Below are 19,084 nucleotides of genomic sequence, written 5' to 3'. Positions count from 1 at the left end.
TTTATGTAGCTTAAATTAAATGTTATTGCACGCCTCATAAGCGAAGCGTTGAGGTGGGTACTACTGTCACTTCGCGCAAAACATCTGATTTTTCAAACTTAAAATGTCTTTATGTATCATACATTGCACTTGTAAGATACACACACACACATATTAAGAAAAAACACTATTTTTAACGTTCATGATATTTTTGATGTCATTTTTGTTATTTAAACTAGTTAAAAAACAGTTTAAAAAAGTTCTGTCTTGGACGTCCGTGTGTCTGTATGTGCGGATCCTTTTTCTTGTTAACACGATAGCGACCGAAATACTTTACTAATCGAGTCTTTTTTTTTCTCTTACGCTTGAGTATGCTCAGGAATAGAACCCTTTCATTTTTCAGGGTCTGATTCGATGTGGTTTAATTGTTATTAAATAAACAAAAAAATAATAATTAATAAATATTTATTAAAAAAAAATTATGAGGCACTTTTGGATTTTCCAAATTATTTTAATGTTTAATTCAAATAATAACCATCTAGATTTCCTTCTTTGTTACATTGACGTCTGATTATAGAGACTTCCAAGAAAGCGGTTGTTCATTATCTTTTTTATATGTAAGTATATATCTTTTTGTTATCTGTCTTTTTTTAACCGACTTCATTACTTACTAAATTCGAATCTTTACGAAAAAATCCGCACAGTAAAGAAATCTCACATCTTACGTTTGTAGTTTCCAAGTACCAAATTAAGGAAAAACAGAGGTTTAATATTCAAAAGGTAGATAACCGATTAAAATTTACTCATTTTGAAGCAAACAGTGTAAGAGGTCGCAAGTGTTTATTTATCTGTGGTTTGAGTGACGTTTCGTACGTAAAATGAGTAATGGGAGCCTACACTTAGAGGAGGTAATTATTACATATTATATTGTTTACTAGCTTTTCACTCGCGGCTTCGTCTGCTTTGTATAAAAATTAAAAGCTAATAAATTATATCAACAATACAACAATCTAAAAAATGGTATCTTTTTGGATACAAACTCTCAAAATTCCACACACTAAAAACTTATATTATACTAGAAATCTATATTGTATTTAATTGTGACATTGGCCATTAACCCATTGACCACCGAGCGGCCCGATCGGGCCGCGACACAATAGATTTTCTATTGTGTCTGTGATTCAGAGACTGAGGGATTAATTATAAGTAAACTAGCTGTCCGCCCCAGCTCCCCCGTGGTACATGTTAACGTTTTCTCTCCATAAGAACCATCCTCGTACTTCAAGGAATATATTATAAAAAAAATTAGTGAAATTGGTTCAGCCGTTCTCGAGATTTGCGCTTAGCTTATACATTTGGCGATGCATTTTTGGAACGAAGTTCCTTATCGCGCGTTGCGAAAGAGGCTAGACGGACGAAAAGTTACGACACTTTTTGCTATAGTTTTAAGCTGTGCGACGTGCGCGTGTTCCTCTGTCTGTCTCTCTCTAACTTAAAACTTCGTTCCATCCGGGTGTCCCTTGACACCCCTCAAGTTTTTTATTATACTAGCTATCCTCCCGCGGCTTCGCCCGCGTTTTCAAAGAAAAACCCGCATAGTTCCCGTTCCCGTGGGATTTCCGGGATAAAACCTATCCTATGTGTTAATCCAAGTTACCCTCTATATGTCTGCTTAATTTCATTGTAATCGGTTCAGTAGTATTTGCGTGAAAGAGTAACTAAAAAACACACACGTCACACACACACATCCTCACAAACTTTCGCATTTATATACGTTGCTATAAAATTCTGTATAGCCTTTACTTCCATGAATAAATATTGAATTACTGCGATACGTGTTCCGACTTCCGCAAATACGTACGTTTTGTAAACTACATTTATTTAAACTAGAAAAAGGACCTTAATACTATTATCAACGTGAAAGTTTGTGACGAAGGATTGGTCTTTTAACTCTTTTTTTTTTGAAAAATTGTAGATTAGATCTGGATGAAGTTTGGCAAAGACATAGATTGAACTAGCACAAATGCTTTTTTATCCGTATACATTCTAGAATAATATGTAGATATTATATAAATCATAAATGATAATCTATACTAATATTATAAAGCTGAAGAGTTTGTTTGTTTGAACGCGCTAATCTCAGGAACTACCTACTGGTCCGATTTGAAAAATTCTTTCGGTGTTAGATAGCCCATTCATAGAGAAAGGCTATAGGCTATATATCATCACGCTAAGACCAACAGGAATGGAGCCACGCGGGTGAAACCGCGGAGCGCAGCTAGTATCTATAATATAAAAATGAATCCCAAAATGTGTTGGTAAGCGCATAACTTGAGTACGGCTGAACCGATTTCGATAATTATTTTTTTATTATATTCCTTGAAGTACGAGGATGGTTCTTATGTAGAAAAAACGTAAATATATACCACGGGCGAAGCCGGGGCGGACCGCTAGTTTACAATAAAGGAAAAGTGTGTGAGTAAAAAAATGTTCCTTAAGTAAAACTGCATTTGAATAACCTTCAATCCAAGCACCATGGATATCGCTAAGTTGTTATATTTAAGCTCGATATATTACTACTAGCTGTGCCCCGCGGTTTTACCCGCATTGCTCCGCTCCCGTTAGTATTAGCGTGATGATGTTATAGCCAAGTATTTAGTACCTTTGAGAGTTGCCTTCCTCAGAATGTATCTATAATTACCTATTGTGATAATAATATTTCTCTTACACGTGGAGTATTAAACTAAATATAATCTCAATACACAATAACTAATAATATCTAATTTATTCAAAAGCAATAAAAACATTCTATTAATGGTGTTAACGAGTTCAAAGGTTTCAATTTTTTCTCGCGTCCGACCGTTGCTTCTTATTGAAATACGGCAACTATAAATTTTTTAAACATAGAAAATATTTAAGGCTAAAAAAGTAGTAGTGAATTCTGTTTTATCTTACTAATATTAATTATATATTACTAATATAAATGCGAAAGTTTGTGAGGATGTGTGTGTGTGTGTTTGTTACTCTTTCATGCAAATTTTAACGAACCGATTACAATGAAATTTAGCACACATATAGAGGGTAACTTGGATTAACACATAGGATAGGTTTTATCCCGGAAATCCCACGGGAACGGGAACTATGCGGGTTTCCCTTAAAAACGCGGGCGAAGCCGCGGGCGGAAATCTAGTGTTTAGATATGTAAAATAAGGAGTGTTCTGAATTAGTAGGATCAATTATTGCTTTTGAACATTACATAAAGGAAGGCTCAGGATTTTTATGGTATACAAAAATAATGTTAAGAAAATAAGATACGCAAACAAAGAAACGCAAATAATTTTTCTATAAAAGCTCTTTATGAAGCAATAATTTAGAATACCATTGTACCAGTTTTTTTACGTTATTAAGACTCTGATAAATTAATTTAAATACTTCCTTATCACATTGTTATGGTAATTACTAATTAAGTAATTACAATAGAACGGGTATTTTCTACTTAGCATTTGATTTCGTTACTCCTTACATTAATTAAGTGATGACCTTATATATTTATGTATTTTCTCCTATCTGTATTTATTTTGTTATAATTATTATAATATAATAAGTATACATTTCTTTATGTTGCAAAATTTATATATTAATGTGTATTCCATTTTATGTAATGTCTGTAATTTGGTGTGTACAATAAAGTTCTCATTCATTCATTCATTCATTATAATCAATTGATAGACATACAAAGTTATATCGATAATTATGTGATGTTATTTCCTCAGGAATTCTACAGGGATCTTTTCTAGGGCCTATAGTTTTCAACATTGTTAGAAATTATTAATTGTAATGTAGTTAAAAAAATTGGTTGTCTGTAAAGTCGGTTTACTGACCGTAGTTGAACGTGACAACGTCCGATTGTGCTTCTTTGTCGCTCGTTCCGCGCTCTCGCTTGCACTTCAAGCCTTACGGAACGCCTCAGAGCGAGGTAACGCCGCATGAGTCATGTTTTTTCGTGCGTGCAGCCGGCTCTATCGAATTATAAGACGTTGTCACGTCAAAAAAAACAATCGCAAATAGATAATAACAATACGAGATTCGTTTACATTTGTCACTATATTTTTGACGTGACAACGTCTTATAATTCGATAGAGCCGGCTGCACGCACGAAAAAACATGACTCATGCGGCGTTACCTCGCTCTGAGGCGTTCCATGTAAGGCTTGAAGTGCAAGCGAGAGCGCGGAACGAGCGACAAAGAAGCACAATCGGACGTTGTCACGTTCAACTATCGTCAGTAAACCGACTTTACAGACAACCAATTTTTTAAAAGTACTAAAACTTAAAGGCTTTGTCAGACAGGACGCGTACTTAGCGCGCGTCAGAGCGTTAAGTTGACGCCGCGATATGACGCTAAGATGTGTTCTACTACCATCGTAGAATACCGTCAAACAGAGCGCCGGCGCTAGCAGTACGCAACGCTCTGTCGCGGCGTTAGGACGCTTTAACGTCGGGTGTTGTATTTTTTTACAAATTTTATTTTAGCGTCGGAGTTAATAGGCGTAAAATAATAATAAAATAATGCATAATGACCGAAAATTTGATAGAATTGGTTAGAAAATATCCATGCTTATATAATACGAAGGATAGTTCATATAAACTTAAAGATATATCAATGAAGGCAAAATTGTGGGCACAAATCGGAGAAGAAATTAATGAAACTGGTAAGTAAAAAATTCTTCCGACTCCGGAGTTAATATCGCTGTACCTTGTTTTGTTCGTAAGTAATAATTATGTAAACAACATGCAGCTTTAATAATATCAATTGCTGTGTCCTAACGCGCGCTAAAGCGTTCTGTTTGACGAAGCCTCGCGCGACGTTAAAACAGGACGCTGTAGCGCTACTACGCAGCGCTAAAATACGCGTCCTATCTGACAAAGCCTTAAATCGTAATATCTATACATATAATAAAATCGTAGGAAAGTCAAAACTGTACATTGAATATTTTTTTAAAAGAATACTTGATCCATGATCTATAATCGATATAGAAGCCAAAAATATAGTTTTTAGAATTTTTGTCTGTTTGTCGGTTTGTCTGTTTGTCTGTTTGTCTGTATGTATTTCCGGGCTAATCTCAGAAAGTACTGCATAGATTTACTTCAAATTTTGCATGAATATTCCTAAGAGGTCGGGTGAGGATAGTTTAAACATATTATCATGATATCACCTTCGCGGGAGGAGCTGTGAACCTTTATTTTTCTTACATATTCCGTGTACTACGACAGCGTACAATCTAAAGACTCATGTTTAAATGTTGGTTTCGAGTAAGCCATGCTATTATCTAGCTTTACAAAATAAAAACTATGTCATTTACGTAATTTGGGCAGAGAAACAGTTTAATGAATTTAGTAGTATAAAGACAAATTTGAAACAGCGCCATCTATGAGATTTCGTAAAAATCAAATCAATTTACATGTTATCACTACTGAACAACTGTTGAAAATTAATAATTTAAATATAATCATGTTATTTATTTAACTCTTTAACCCATATCTTCCCTTCCCTATAAGGTGCGCTTATATTTCGTGTGAATATACTACATTTTTAAAAGTGAGGGTAGATGTTTATTATTTTAAGTCAAACTAGACACCATTACAATTAATCTAATATTGATTGTGTTCATTGGTTACATTTTTAATCTTCGTGTTTTATAAATTTACTAGCAATGCCCTGCGGTTTCACCCGCATAGATAGCGATATCGTTACAGTGAAAAGTCTACTATAGGTCGGACTATAGGTTTAATTTTTAATCACATGAAAATCACCTTTACCCCGTCCCGCACTACGGCCTTTTTTTTTGTTTTAGTGGGGAAATCTTTCATAGATACTCACGGCCTCCGGGGGAGGGGCCGTGGGTTATGTCGGATTCCTACCGACCAAAACCCCACTGTGTTCCGTCTAGACGCATATTGGTAGAATTCCTCCGTGACCCCCGCACTACGGCCTGCTCGAAGAGTATACCTACTATTTTCTGTAGATTGACACTTTTAAAAATTCGTTATATCTTTTGAATGGAATATCCAATTCTTTTCATTTAAAAAGTATTTTGTTCTATAATAAAACATCATTTAATGGGATAAGGATTAATATATGTGTATGGATAACATGGTTTGATTACTGTCGGCACTTCTATTTACTTTGAAAACGTAAAAAAGTTGTTGTAGTAACATAACTACTGAAGATGGACATATGGTATCGCGGACTTTCTTGTAGATATTGATCCATTCTATAATACCGTAGAACATTTTTTTGTTCTATCTTCAATAGATTCCGCAGCGCACGCGATGACAGAAGTTTTATTGAGGATTTTTTTACACCTTGGGTTACATTATTGCATTTTTGGTAAGGATCTCTAATTTTTTTGAAAATGCAATATAGCCTATGTTGCTCAGTAAAGATGCAGCTTTCTAATGGTGAAAGAATTTTTGAAATCGGTCCAGTAGTTTATGCGTGAAAACCATACATACATACATACTTACATACATACTTACATACATACTTACAAACTTTTCCTCTTTATAATATTAGTATAGATAAAGAATAGAAAAAATTCGATCACGAGGCGGGACTCGAACCCACATAATTGCGTGATCGAATGTTTCTATTCTTTATAAATTTATTATTTATAAATTTATATTTATAAAGCATTTGAATAAATAAATAAATAAATAAAATTAAAATAAATGTCATAAAACCAAAAATATCAAATTCAATCTTCGTGTTTTGTGAATTTTCACCATGCGTTCCCACAAAAGGTAAGTTGTTACTTTTATAGGTATTTATTTTTATAATGATAGCAATTCATGTTTTTTATTGGTTTTATAATGGTTTTATATTACACTTTTAGAATGAAATAATAAAATGATGAATTCTTTTTGACTTTTACAAGATTTTGAGGTGCGTTGGGAACAGTAGTTTGTTGATAAAATTTTATTTGTAAGTAGCTTTTTTTATTGATTTACAATTATTAACGTTTGATTTTTTATTTACAGATTCAATGTTCATAAAATTATATCGCCTTTGGAAGACTATTTCTGCTGACAATTTTACAACACCACTTGAAAATTGATGATTTGATGATGAAGAGCAGGGCAGCAAGGATTAAGTGGAAATTAGTAATCATCCGCTTCGTCAATTTTTGACTGAAGTTAATGTCCAACGTATGGTTCAATCATTGGAAGTATCTCGGGTAATTTTGGAGGATATTTTTCAGGAAGGAGAGGAGGGGCAGCCAACCACATATCAAACTACTACGTTTTAGTACCGAAAAAAATGTTATTGCCAAATGAAACATAAATTTTGCACTCACAACTGTACAAGTTATGATTTTTATTCTGACTTTGCTGTTATCTGATTATAATATTTATCGTTATGGCTATCGAGGTACCGACCGTACTGGGATGAGAGTACATGATATTATACCTACTCATCATCCAGGATTGCTTAGAGCATTTTCACACTGAAAAAGATGTTTTCTTTGAATCGTAGTTGCTTCATTTATTTATTTTTAATCATTTTACATAATATGTTTTATATTTGCCCATTTTCATTATATTTTATAAATAAAATGGAATCAACATAACTTTGTTGTGTAGGTATCATTTCTCTATTAATAATCCGTAGGCATATTTTCCGAGCACCCCATTTAAGGTGCGGTCCTGAAATTATAAAAAGTTAATGTATACTTTTGCCTAATATAAGCTCAAGATCATTTTTAGATAAAAATAACAAAAAGAACTTATTTATTAAAATTTAGTAGATAAAAGAAATTATGTTACGATTTTATAAGAAAACACAGTATATTTATTAGGCGGCGGTGATCTCTTCCAGGCAAAAGATATTCATCAGCTCAATAAAATTGAATAGTTGTTGTTAGTTATTCTTTAAATTCACTGATTGTAATGAGCATTTCCACACGCAAGTTGTATCGTAATTTAGATATATCATAGTTTTGACACATTACAGTTCCAACAAAACCCTCAAATTTTTGAGCAGAGTTGAGCAAGATAATTTAAAAAATGTGCTGCGTTAAGTATTATAGAAAAGGTTAGTTCGTTGATAATTATCATTTCTTCATCATTTACATGGGTGTTGTTAAATGTTAGTAAAAATAAACTTTGACTGTTAATACTTTTGTTCAGTATTTACCTGTATGATTATTGCTTGGTAATTAATATGTATATTTTCATGTCGTATAGCTAATTATAAACATAAGTGTGATGTGAAACTAGCTGGATTTATTTTTACACACTCACAGCCATATATTTTATATTAAAATAGTGTAAATCATAATATTTTTTCACAATTAAAAATATTTCCTTTTTTCTGATGGTGTTGGCATCGAATTAAACCGCGCTGTCGTTTCGTTCACTATAAGTGATGTTATGAGGACCGAATATGTAGCCGCCTCAACTTACGGAAACGAGAGTAACCTGCGTTGTCTGTTAGTTATTGTATAGTCGAATTTAACGTTACATGGAAATTGGAATCTAAATATATTATGTATACTTAGGTATATTAAATCTGTACATGAAATATATTTCCTAAATAACTATCACGGGGTGATTAGGGATCGACACTGATGCCAAAGAAGCAAACAGTAAAATTTTTGTCCGTATAACCGGTATAGAAACAAAAACTACTCGACGGATTTAAACGAAACTTGGTACAATTATTTTTCATATTCCTGAGCAGAGCAGTAACTCCATTTTTAAGCTTTCGTCGCGTGTGCAACCTTAATGGTTAAAGCTACACAGAAATCATGTATGAAAGAAATGTTCTCCTTATTATATAAAAAATATCTCCCGACATCATAAATGTCTATCTTTTATGGTTGACTCACAATAACACGTGTAACTTCCGATAGCTTAGGAGTTCGAAGCTTTCTGATTATATTTGTCTATAACACTCTCAGTCCGTTTTAACTCTATTTTTATTTTCATGCATCAGTGCCACCTAAAAAATCTTTATCTCGAAATTCGAGCAAAGCTAAGAAAATGAGAAATAAGAGTTCTCAAGAATCGTTAGAGGTATACTCTAGGCCGAAAACAACATGTGTTATGCCGAGAACCTGAAACCGCTTCACAACGAGAATTGCGGCTCACAGCTGACCGCGAACGGCATGTACTATCCCGTGAGACCGAAACCTTCACTGAGAGGGTATAACGTCTCACAGCTGATCACGGCCGTCACATTTTATCTCGAGAATCTGAAACTTTTACTCAATATGAAGACCGTTTGACAAATGATAGGGTGCACCATAATATTATTCGATCTCTTGAAGATGAACATGAGCATAAGCAATGACTAGAGTAGGGACGCGAATATTACAATTAATTGAGACAAAAACGATTATTAAGTTTGTTTAATGAAAGATTAAGAATTGAAACTATTCGGTCTCTGGAAACGGACGAATAGCGAGAGGCCCCTCTTATACTGCAGACAGATTTCGCATAGTCTTAATGACTTAGAGGTAAACATAGAAGATCAATCTACGAATTCGGTGGTGTGGTCCGACAAATATAAAAGTGGGTTTTCTTATAACCTCACAATTGATTACAGATCATCTTCTGTATAGGCGATATTAACGTAGTATGTTATTTTTGTAATGCTTTAAAGTGGAGTAAGGAGTCGGCTTTCGTTTGAAGATACACCGGAACCTTTGAAATCACTACTTTTAGAGGAACATGACGTGCAATCTAAACAGTTCTTAGACAATATTTGCTCTTATAGTAGTGCGTTTCAAATGATCCTTTGGTGCTCAACAATTATCAGAAGGTCCTTTCATGCTTACTTTAAAGATACAAGGTCAAGTTTACCATTTGATAGGATCCCTATTGCCTGAAGGCCAACCTAAGTTTCTTTAAATATATTTTGTATTCGACTACAATGAATAGTCGAATACAAGAATTATCAATATTTCTCGAATTTAAAACTGAACTCATTTCACAATTTTAGAACATGTTTCATCAGGTTAATTCGTATGTATGCAGTTTTAAATCGACATTAGAAGCTTTTCCTCAAGATGGTGATATTAATATAAGATTGTTATAAATGCCGATAGACGAACGTCTATCGGCACTCAGGAACTTCCTGGGCGTGTATAACGCCCAGGCCACAGTATTACAATTTTTCCTACAGCAGGGCGACGAATGTATTTTCGCATAGCAAAGGAGGGGAACTCGCGGGGGGTCAAGTGACGCGGGCCACGTACCATTAACATGCTTAGTTTGTGGTACCGAGCGCGAAAGAATGTCATCGTGTTTTTGTTTTGTTACTATGTAAACTAACGTAATTTAATACTTAGGTACATATTCTATAACGGTGCGCTCAAACTGTTAATCTACATTTAATTTAGATTATTATTTGAAATACTAAGTAATGTAGAATTTAAATCACATTCCTTCATGTTTTCCTCAGATTTTCAATTTTCTCCGATTTTAAGATTTTCAGAGTGTTCAATTTTAATGTAGTTAAATTTTATAAGAGACAATTAAGAACATTCAAAAATAAAGTGTCACGTATTTTTTTTAAACGACGAATGACCTAAAACGACGTAATCGCGGACGAAGTCGCGGGCAACAGCTAGTTGAAAATAATTTTTATCCACGTTATTACAAAGTCAAAAACGTTCTCAACATAAAACAGTTAAGATTGTATTGTATTTTATTACATTTTAGCTACATGGTTGTTTAATTACTTATCTGGTGTTTAAGTGGTCTTTATGATAGCTAACCACAAAATAAAAATTAACATTTTAAATTGTGTAACCGATGACCTTATCTTAATCTTGTAAGAATCAGACGTTAAGTTGAATATGTTTTTTGTGTTTTTTTTTATTAACACCATGGCTTACAAAAAAGAGAGCTTCATTTGGAGGAGGTATCTTTTAATTAATTTTTTATTGTTATTTAAATGTAAAATAAGTTAAAAAAATAGTTCATATTTGAATTGATTCGGCCTCGTAACGGTGCATTTAGACCAGAACATAGAGCTAGAGCTATATCAAGAGCATTCTTTCGACGTGATCTTTTAGTGTAAACGAAAACTCATATTCAGTGATGTTCAGTATTAAAACATTGCATAGACTCTTTTCGAACGCACCTAGAACAGCGAAAGTATGTTCTACGCCTACTCTTTTTTTTAAGTACCGCATTGGCTCTCTATCAAGACATGAAATATTTAAATTATTGAATACTAGCAGTCCGCCCCGGCTTCGCCCGGTGTACCTACATGTTTTATAGCCTATGTTGCTCAGTGAAGATGCAGCTTTCTAATGGTGAAAGAATTTTTGAAATCGGTTCAGTAGTTTATGCGTGAAAACCATACATGCATACATAATTACAAACCTTTCCTCTTTATAATAATAGTATAGATAATTAATCAGTGAATATTATTTTGTTTTAAACTTATTGTTAGATTTATATTACTAGCCAAATGCAACCCAATATAGTTTATACAATATATTATAGAGGCGTAAACTTAAAACTTCAAATATATTGAACTAGCTGCTTTGCGCGGTTTCTGCACCCCCGTCGCTCCACTCCTGTTGGTCTTAGCGTGATGATATATAGCCTATAGCCTTCCTCGATAAAGGAGCTATCTAACACCGAAATAATTTTTCAAATCGGACCAGTGGTTCTCGAAATTAGCGCGTTCAAACAAACAATCTCTTCAGCTTTATAATATTAGTATAGATTAGTACAGATAAATGAATGAAAATTTTTTTATTGCACACTTATACTTATATTTCAGGAGCTCCTCCAACCATACACGCATATATTAGAAATTTCCAGTAAGAACATGCGCAGGCGCATCGCTGAGGCTTTCAACCATTGGTTGCAAGTATCCGATGAGAAGATGAATGAAGTCTTAAAGATAGTTAATATGTATCACATTGCTAGTCTTTTGTAAGTATTTAGTTAGTATTTTCAATATTGTCATAGACACAAAACATATTATAAAGTGAGGTCATTGAGGCACTAACCTATTTAACAGACGTGGTTCTATCTCAACCTTCTTCTGATTACCTGGAAGAAATCGCTGGATAGCTATAAGACCGTCAATTGTTTGAATGTAGTCTTAGGTTAAGTTTTATTGTAACATTCCCGGAGCAATAAATAATAAATAAACAAATTATAATCTTTCATATTAATATGTAAACGTTTTTATATTTTCTCGTTAATAATCTCATGTTATTTGGGCAGTAATTCTTAAACGGTACCGTTAAATAAATATTCTAGGCACGTAGAACGCCTTGACTGGGAAATTAAAATGATTTTCACTTAGTGAATGTCCAGTTCTTTAGCCACTTTGCGCCGATGAAGGTTACACAAAGCATTATAACATTTCACTGACTTGTCGTTTTTAATTTCAATATCTTAATACTATTATAAAGGCGAAAGTTTGTATGGATGTATGGATGTATGGATGTTTGTTACTCTTTCACGTAACAACTACTGAACCGATTACAATGAAATTTAACACACATATAGAGTGTAACTTGGATTAACACATAGGATAGGTTTTTTAAATTCCACGGGAACGGGAACTATGCGGGTTTTCCTTTGAAAACGCGGGCGAAGCCGCGGGCGGAAATCTAGTCGAATATAACTTTTCATTGTTTCTAGAGCTGATGATATCCAAGATGGAGATAATATACGACGAGGGATTCCAGCAGCCCACTGTGTGTTTGGTGTACTCCGGACACTAAATGCATCTTTACACGTTATATTGTTGGTCATGAAAGGGTGCCGGGAATATCATCCTGAAGTAATTCATTTCTGATTTTATTCGTATGAATTTTCTGACGTATACATGTGTTACTACAGACAAATACTGAATTTCACTAGATGTCCCGGCAAATGTTCTGCCTTACTCTAATCACTAAGGGGTATGAAAAATAGATATTGGCAAGTTCTCAGATGTACCTAATAGGCACACGAAATTTCATGAAAATCGGTCAGCCATTTCGGAGGAGTATCGTACTTAACATTGTGACACAAGAATTTTATACTTATATATAAAGACACATAAAATAAATATGAAGAAAAGAATAAGGAGGAGGAAATTATGTAAAAAAGGAAAAAATAATAATATTAAAACACATTTTCGAAAAACATTAAAATTTTACACATTACAAAATACATGTTTGTATGTGAAACGGGACTCCACTTATATCCAATTATAAATTAATTATCGTAATATAATTATTTACCATGTAAACGTTATTAGCGAAATAAAATAAATAAGGACATAACAATAATTAAATAACGGTGTACATTTCAAATTAACGAGTAATCTGATAACATTAAATAAATAATGAATTTCAGGCTCTGGATATATTTAATGAGCAATCTCTAGAACTAATTCGAGGCCAGGGAAAGGAAATATATTGGCGAGATATGTTTATCTGTCCCACTGAAGAAGAATATATGGAAATGCTAAGGCAAAGTAAGTAGAAATAACTTTTTTCGAATGTTTCCGCTGACCGTACAAAAACTCTTCTCAAAGAATTAAATTTATCTCAAATTATTCAACTATAGATAATGTTTCAGTTTGGAGTTTGAGATTCATTTACTTAATCTGCACTCTGCTGTTCAATCCAGTGAAAGTTTATTAAAATTAGATCATCCATTGAAATTAATCCGATAAAGAATACAGACAAAAAAATCCTCCTGTTCACGTACCTTTTACTTTATAAAAAAAAAGTGCTTCTCGAAGAAGTCTAATTGAATAAATAAATAAATGTAAATGTACGCAAAAAAACATAAAACTACACTATACACATGATGTGACACCAATATTGTCGGCAGGACACCCTGTTTTTAAGTAGTAGTCATCTGGTTTAATCTGCTATTTGATAAAACGTCATCATTAAATGAACGCGCTAGTCATACAATCAAATAGCAGATTCAACCATAGACGGCGACATATATATTGCTATATTATTAATTAATAATTTCAGAGACGGGAGAAATGTTCAACTTAGCAGCCAGACTGATGCAGCTAGGGAGCTCAAATACCAACGACTATGGCGCGTTTGGGAGGAAGCTTGGCATGTATTTCCAACTGAGAGACGACTATTGTAATATCTCACAGCCAGAGGTAAGGATTATTTCTCTTTAACCGACTTCAAAAAAAAGGAGGAGGTTATCAATTCGGCCGGTATGTTTTTTTTTTTTTTTTATGTATGTACACCGATTACTCCGTGGTTTCTGAACCGATTTACGTGATTCTTTTTTTGTTCGATGCGGGATGGTGTCGAATTGGTCCCATAAAAATTTTATTCGGATAGGCCCAGTAGTTTTTATTTTATGAGCATTTTTGTCTGTATTTATAAATGTTGCAAGTGCAAGTTTGAAGTCGGTTGTTTTTAACGCAGTTATTGACTTGTTGTATTATTAATGTATTTCGCTCTTTACTCTTTGGTACAGTCGTAATTGGTACGTTAGTAATATATAGAGAAAATATAATACATAATATGCAATATAATACATAATTTCTACGTATCTAACCAGAACAACAGAGAGACAGTTCATGTTTGATTAAAATCTTAGTTTGAAAACAGGATAAAGGACATCGATGACCCATTATACAGGGTTTAATCGTTAAGTGTGCACAGGCGATTATTCCGTAACTATTACAGATATCAAAAAACTTTAAACTGATATCGAAAGTACTATATAGTACTATTATGGCCATTTTACTCATTGGGTTAAGTACTTTCAATATCAGTTTAAAGGTTTTTGATATCTGTAATAGTTACGGAATAATCGCCTGTGCACACTTAACGATTATACCCTGTATAGAACTTAAATTTGTTTGTTTCAGAAACTAGAAGAGCGACCTTCTGATCAGGTAACTAACTATTTTTACAATCAAAATACATTAATACATATGTATTTTAAATGTATCTTTGTCTAACCAATTTCACTTTAACAGATTCTAAACGACTATTACATGGACCTAACAGAAGGCAAATTCACATTACCAATCATCCATGCAGCAAGAAGTTTAAAAGGCACAGCAGTTCTGAGTATCCTTTTCAAATGAGTATTTTTAAAGAAATAAATCATTTATGGTGCTTTTCCACCAGAGGTGTGCTATGCAGCTGTCCTACGAAAATGCTATGAAACTATGTGATGGTTTCCACTGGTATTAGTGCCACTTTGCTGTGCGAGGACGATGCGATAGTATGAAGATAGCAGGCGCTCTGCAAATAGCACACATCCATAGCACACATCCAAAGCATGCATCCAAAGCATGCATCCAAAGCATATCTATACTAATATAATAAAGCTGAAGAGTTTGTTTGTTTGAACGCGCTAATCTCAGGAACTACTGGTCCGATTTGAAAAATTCTTTCGGTGTTAAATAGCCCATTTATCGAGGAAGGCTATGGACTATCATCACGCTAACACCAACAGGAGCGGAGCACTGTGGGTAAAACCGCGTGGCACAGCTAGTTCCATATAAAATAACATAATTATTTAGCTGAGATCGTTTCCAATTGTGCTACTCTATGTGCATTAATGAATATGATAAGATAACAAACGCATCCACAGCATTATAGCATAGAACATCTCTGATGGAAACGCACTCTTATTATTTTACTCATAAACGTAGAGACGTTCGTCTTTTCAACGTAGGTTACTCTATAAGTGGTCCAATTATCTGAAGTATGAATACAGCTAACGATCGCTTGAAGTTGCATACTTTATTGTAACGTTTAATATGAAATAGAAAGATGTAGAGTATAAAATACTTATTGGAAATGTTTAAATAGATCGTTATTGGAAATAGAACAGAATACAAAAGAGATTGGAAAATATAGTGTAATTTTAATTATGGTTCTACATTGGTTCTTCAATAGATTTCAATAATCAGTAATTTTCCTTCTTGTACAGACCCAATATAACTAAAATATAGTTACAAAAAAATAATTGTAAAAAAGCCTGATTAATTGTAATAAATTGTATATTTAATAATATGTAATTCAACATATATTTTATAAATAAAAGTGCCTATTAAATTTCCTTAAAGATATTATCCAGATATATTGAAACAACGTACTCAAGACATAAATTTAAAGCGATTTTGCGTGAAGCTTCTAGAAGACCTAGGCAGTATGGAGTATACACGAAAGGTTCTACGGAAATTGGATCGAGATATTCGTGAAGAGGTAAATTTTTTTAAAGTATTTTATAAAGTATAGATGGTAAGGTAGATTGTATTGAGTGATTGCGGTAGAATTCACTATACTGGCACAGTATTACAATATTATTCTGTGATAATGGTTTGTGTAATTATACCCTTAATATGAAATTAATCAATACTAATATTAAAAAGCTGAAGAGTTTGTATGTTTGTTTGTTTGAACGTGCTAATCTCAGTAACTACTAGTCCGATTTGAAAAATTATTTTGGTGTTAGATAGCCCATCTATCGAGGAAGGCTAAGTATATAGAAAAATATGTTTTACTAGACAGCGATCACTTCCAGATGTAGACTATCCATACTAATATTATAAATGCGAAAGTAACTCTGTCTGTCTGTCTGTTACTCAATCACGCCTAAACTACTGAACCAATTTGCATGAAATTTGGTATATTATATATGGAGCATATGGAGATATTTTGATACCCGAGAAAGGACATAGGCTACCTTTTATTGCGAAATATGTACCACGGGCGAAGCCGGGGCGGACCTCTAGTTCACTATACAGGGTGTCCCACTATTGGTATACTAAGCGCGAAGGGCCTTGTAGTTTTGCATACACTGATCACGTAAAAAATACTTAAACAACAAAATTACGTCAAAATTTTTTTGCTAAATTTTTCCTGAAAATCCATGTTTTCTTCGGTAGCTTCGCGCAGCCGGCATATACCGCTTCTCTAATGTGAGCATTTTGTCTATGAAAACATAATCTTAAACGATACCTGACATGCGGACGGCAAAGTTGGGCGGGTTGCTTGTTTTGGGTGTACAACATAGAGTTTTAAGAATTCATCTATTTGAAAAAAAAATACGTCTGGAATTTTATAAGTATTTTTTACGTACTCAGCGTATGCAAAACTATAACCTCCTTTGAGCTTAGTATACCAACAGTGGGACACCCTGTATAGTTAAAAACGGGATATTTATTAAGAGAGGTGGGTGACGTAAACATAAGACTACGAAAAGTATTAGAAGATAATATAAAGAACAACATTATAGACCTATAAATCACTATAAACAAAAAATACGTAATATTTCATACTAAAACATTGTACTCATAATAATTTAATTTTACTAATTCGCAGATCGCGCGCCTTGGCGGGAACCCAGCTATGCTTTCAGTAATGGATCAGCTCCTCACTTGGGAACAGACTTCCAAGTGATTTTAATGTGATATTTATTTAGTAATTCTAGAAGGTTCGCTAAAAGAGCGGCTGAGCGACTGGGGAGTTGGTTTTTTAGACTATTCTTTTGGGATAGTGAGAACTTGATATTTTTAACTGTACGATCCCTAGATATGTTCCGTAGAGAAAATTGTATTTTGCGAAGTGAATTTTTATAATATTTATGATTTTATTTTATTAAGAATATGTTTTAAATACTTTCGCAATTTATTATTTTCAAATATTTGATTTTTCTAGAACAAATTCCTCCTCGCGATAAGTTTTTTCTACACTTCACCTCCTGTCCGTTACTGGCACTGTAGAGATTAAAAAAACGCATTAATATTCAAAGAGCTTATGACTGCTTTGTTAAAGTTTTTTATTTAAATGTAGGTACTTTAATTACTTATTGTACAAAACTGGTAGACGCATGAAAAATTAAATATTAATATAATAGTGTTATATAAAGCGGAGTGAAGCTTCTTAAATTTGTTTTTATGTGTCTTTTTATTAGAGCTAATAAATTATTCGTACTACCTACACTGTTTTTATTCCTAATCAACATTCGCAAAAACAATGGAGATTCTTAAGTCATTTTTTAAATTTGTATCGAGTGAAAATAAGCACCATATTAGAGACCCTAGCAGTAACAACAATTATTATGCACCAAAGTCAATATCCTACTAATATTATAATTAATGCTAAAGTTTGTGAGGATGTGTGATTGTTACTCTTTCACGAAAATTCTACTGAACCGATTACAATGAAATTTAGCACACATATAGAGGGTAACTTAGATTAACACATAGGTTTCATACCGGAAATCCCCGCGGGAACGGGAACTATACGGGTTTTCCTTTGAAAACGCGGGCGAAGCCGCGGGCGGAAATCTAGTATAGTAAATAATAATCTAGTATAGTAGTTATTATATATACGTACGAAGTAATAATGGTTGACTGTTTCTATAAATAAATTCTTCAACAGCATATTTTTTAAACATGTATGAGGCTATCGAACATAATAAAAACAGCAAGACATAAATAAAATGTCCAGTTTTATTCCTCCCCTGTACAATCGAATAAAAATGCGTGAAAAACCTATTTCTAGAGATATCATCGAAACAGGAATCCTAGTATTGAATGGTCTTACTGCGCATGGCTGAATGTGCCTTGCCTCGTTTAATATTAAAGGTTGTTTACAAATATTAACTCTTTTGTTTGTTCTGTTTGAATTTTAAATAATAATTGTTTATTTATCTGTGAAATATTAAAAAGGAAAATGAGACCTCGTTCAATGTATCATTTCTGTTTGAATTATAAAACTATTATTGGCTTATTTATTTATCAGTTTAATATTACAAATATATTTTCTCTCGCTTTATCTCTTTCGCTTGTAGCCTTTACATTTTTAGTAATAGCCAATAGGTAATTATTGGTTCAATTATTTATTTAGTTTTATTTTATAATTATCAATACGACATTCGTGACTCTATACGTAGTTGTGCTAACGGCAATCTCTTCTCAATATGAACGAAAAACAAAAACAAATATCTAATAAGTCTATGACATACGGAAAATGTGTCCAGAGATAGAAATGAAACTAATAAACACACGACATTTGGTGTCTACAATATTGGCTGATATCAACACAAGTTCCAATGAGAGCTACATATCTTCG

General features: G+C 33.3%; 1 protein-coding gene across 2 annotated transcripts; it reads left to right on the top strand.

Annotated features, from left to right (window-relative positions):
* Positions 1–807: 807 nt before the first annotated feature.
* LOC149479706 (terpene synthase-like) lies at positions 808–17,943 on the top strand. 2 transcript variants are annotated; one of them, XM_089707598.1, is made up of 9 exons: positions 808–887; positions 11,782–11,936; positions 12,657–12,798; positions 13,359–13,479; positions 13,994–14,133; positions 14,860–14,886; positions 14,971–15,064; positions 16,083–16,210; positions 17,330–17,943. In XM_089707598.1, the coding sequence occupies exons 1-9, from the start codon at positions 858–860 to the stop codon at positions 17,405–17,407; spliced, it is 915 nt and encodes a 304-aa protein (XP_089563724.1). In that variant the 5' UTR covers positions 808–857; the 3' UTR covers positions 17,408–17,943. The 2 variants fall into 2 exon arrangements, with proteins under 2 accessions (XP_089563724.1, XP_089563725.1); XM_089707599.1 differs by lacking the exon at positions 808–887 and adding an exon at positions 10,855–10,908.
* Positions 17,944–19,084: the final 1,141 nt, after the last annotated feature.

The sequence above is a fragment of the Colias philodice genome, chromosome 19 (genome assembly GCF_061535455.1).
Source record: "Colias philodice isolate Cphi_HAF_F1 chromosome 19, ilColPhil1 Martin Lab GWU primary, whole genome shotgun sequence".
Taxonomy (NCBI): domain Eukaryota; kingdom Metazoa; phylum Arthropoda; class Insecta; order Lepidoptera; family Pieridae; genus Colias; species Colias philodice.
Note: the sequence above shows the minus strand (reverse complement) of the source record. Positions and strands in the feature narration are given on the sequence as shown.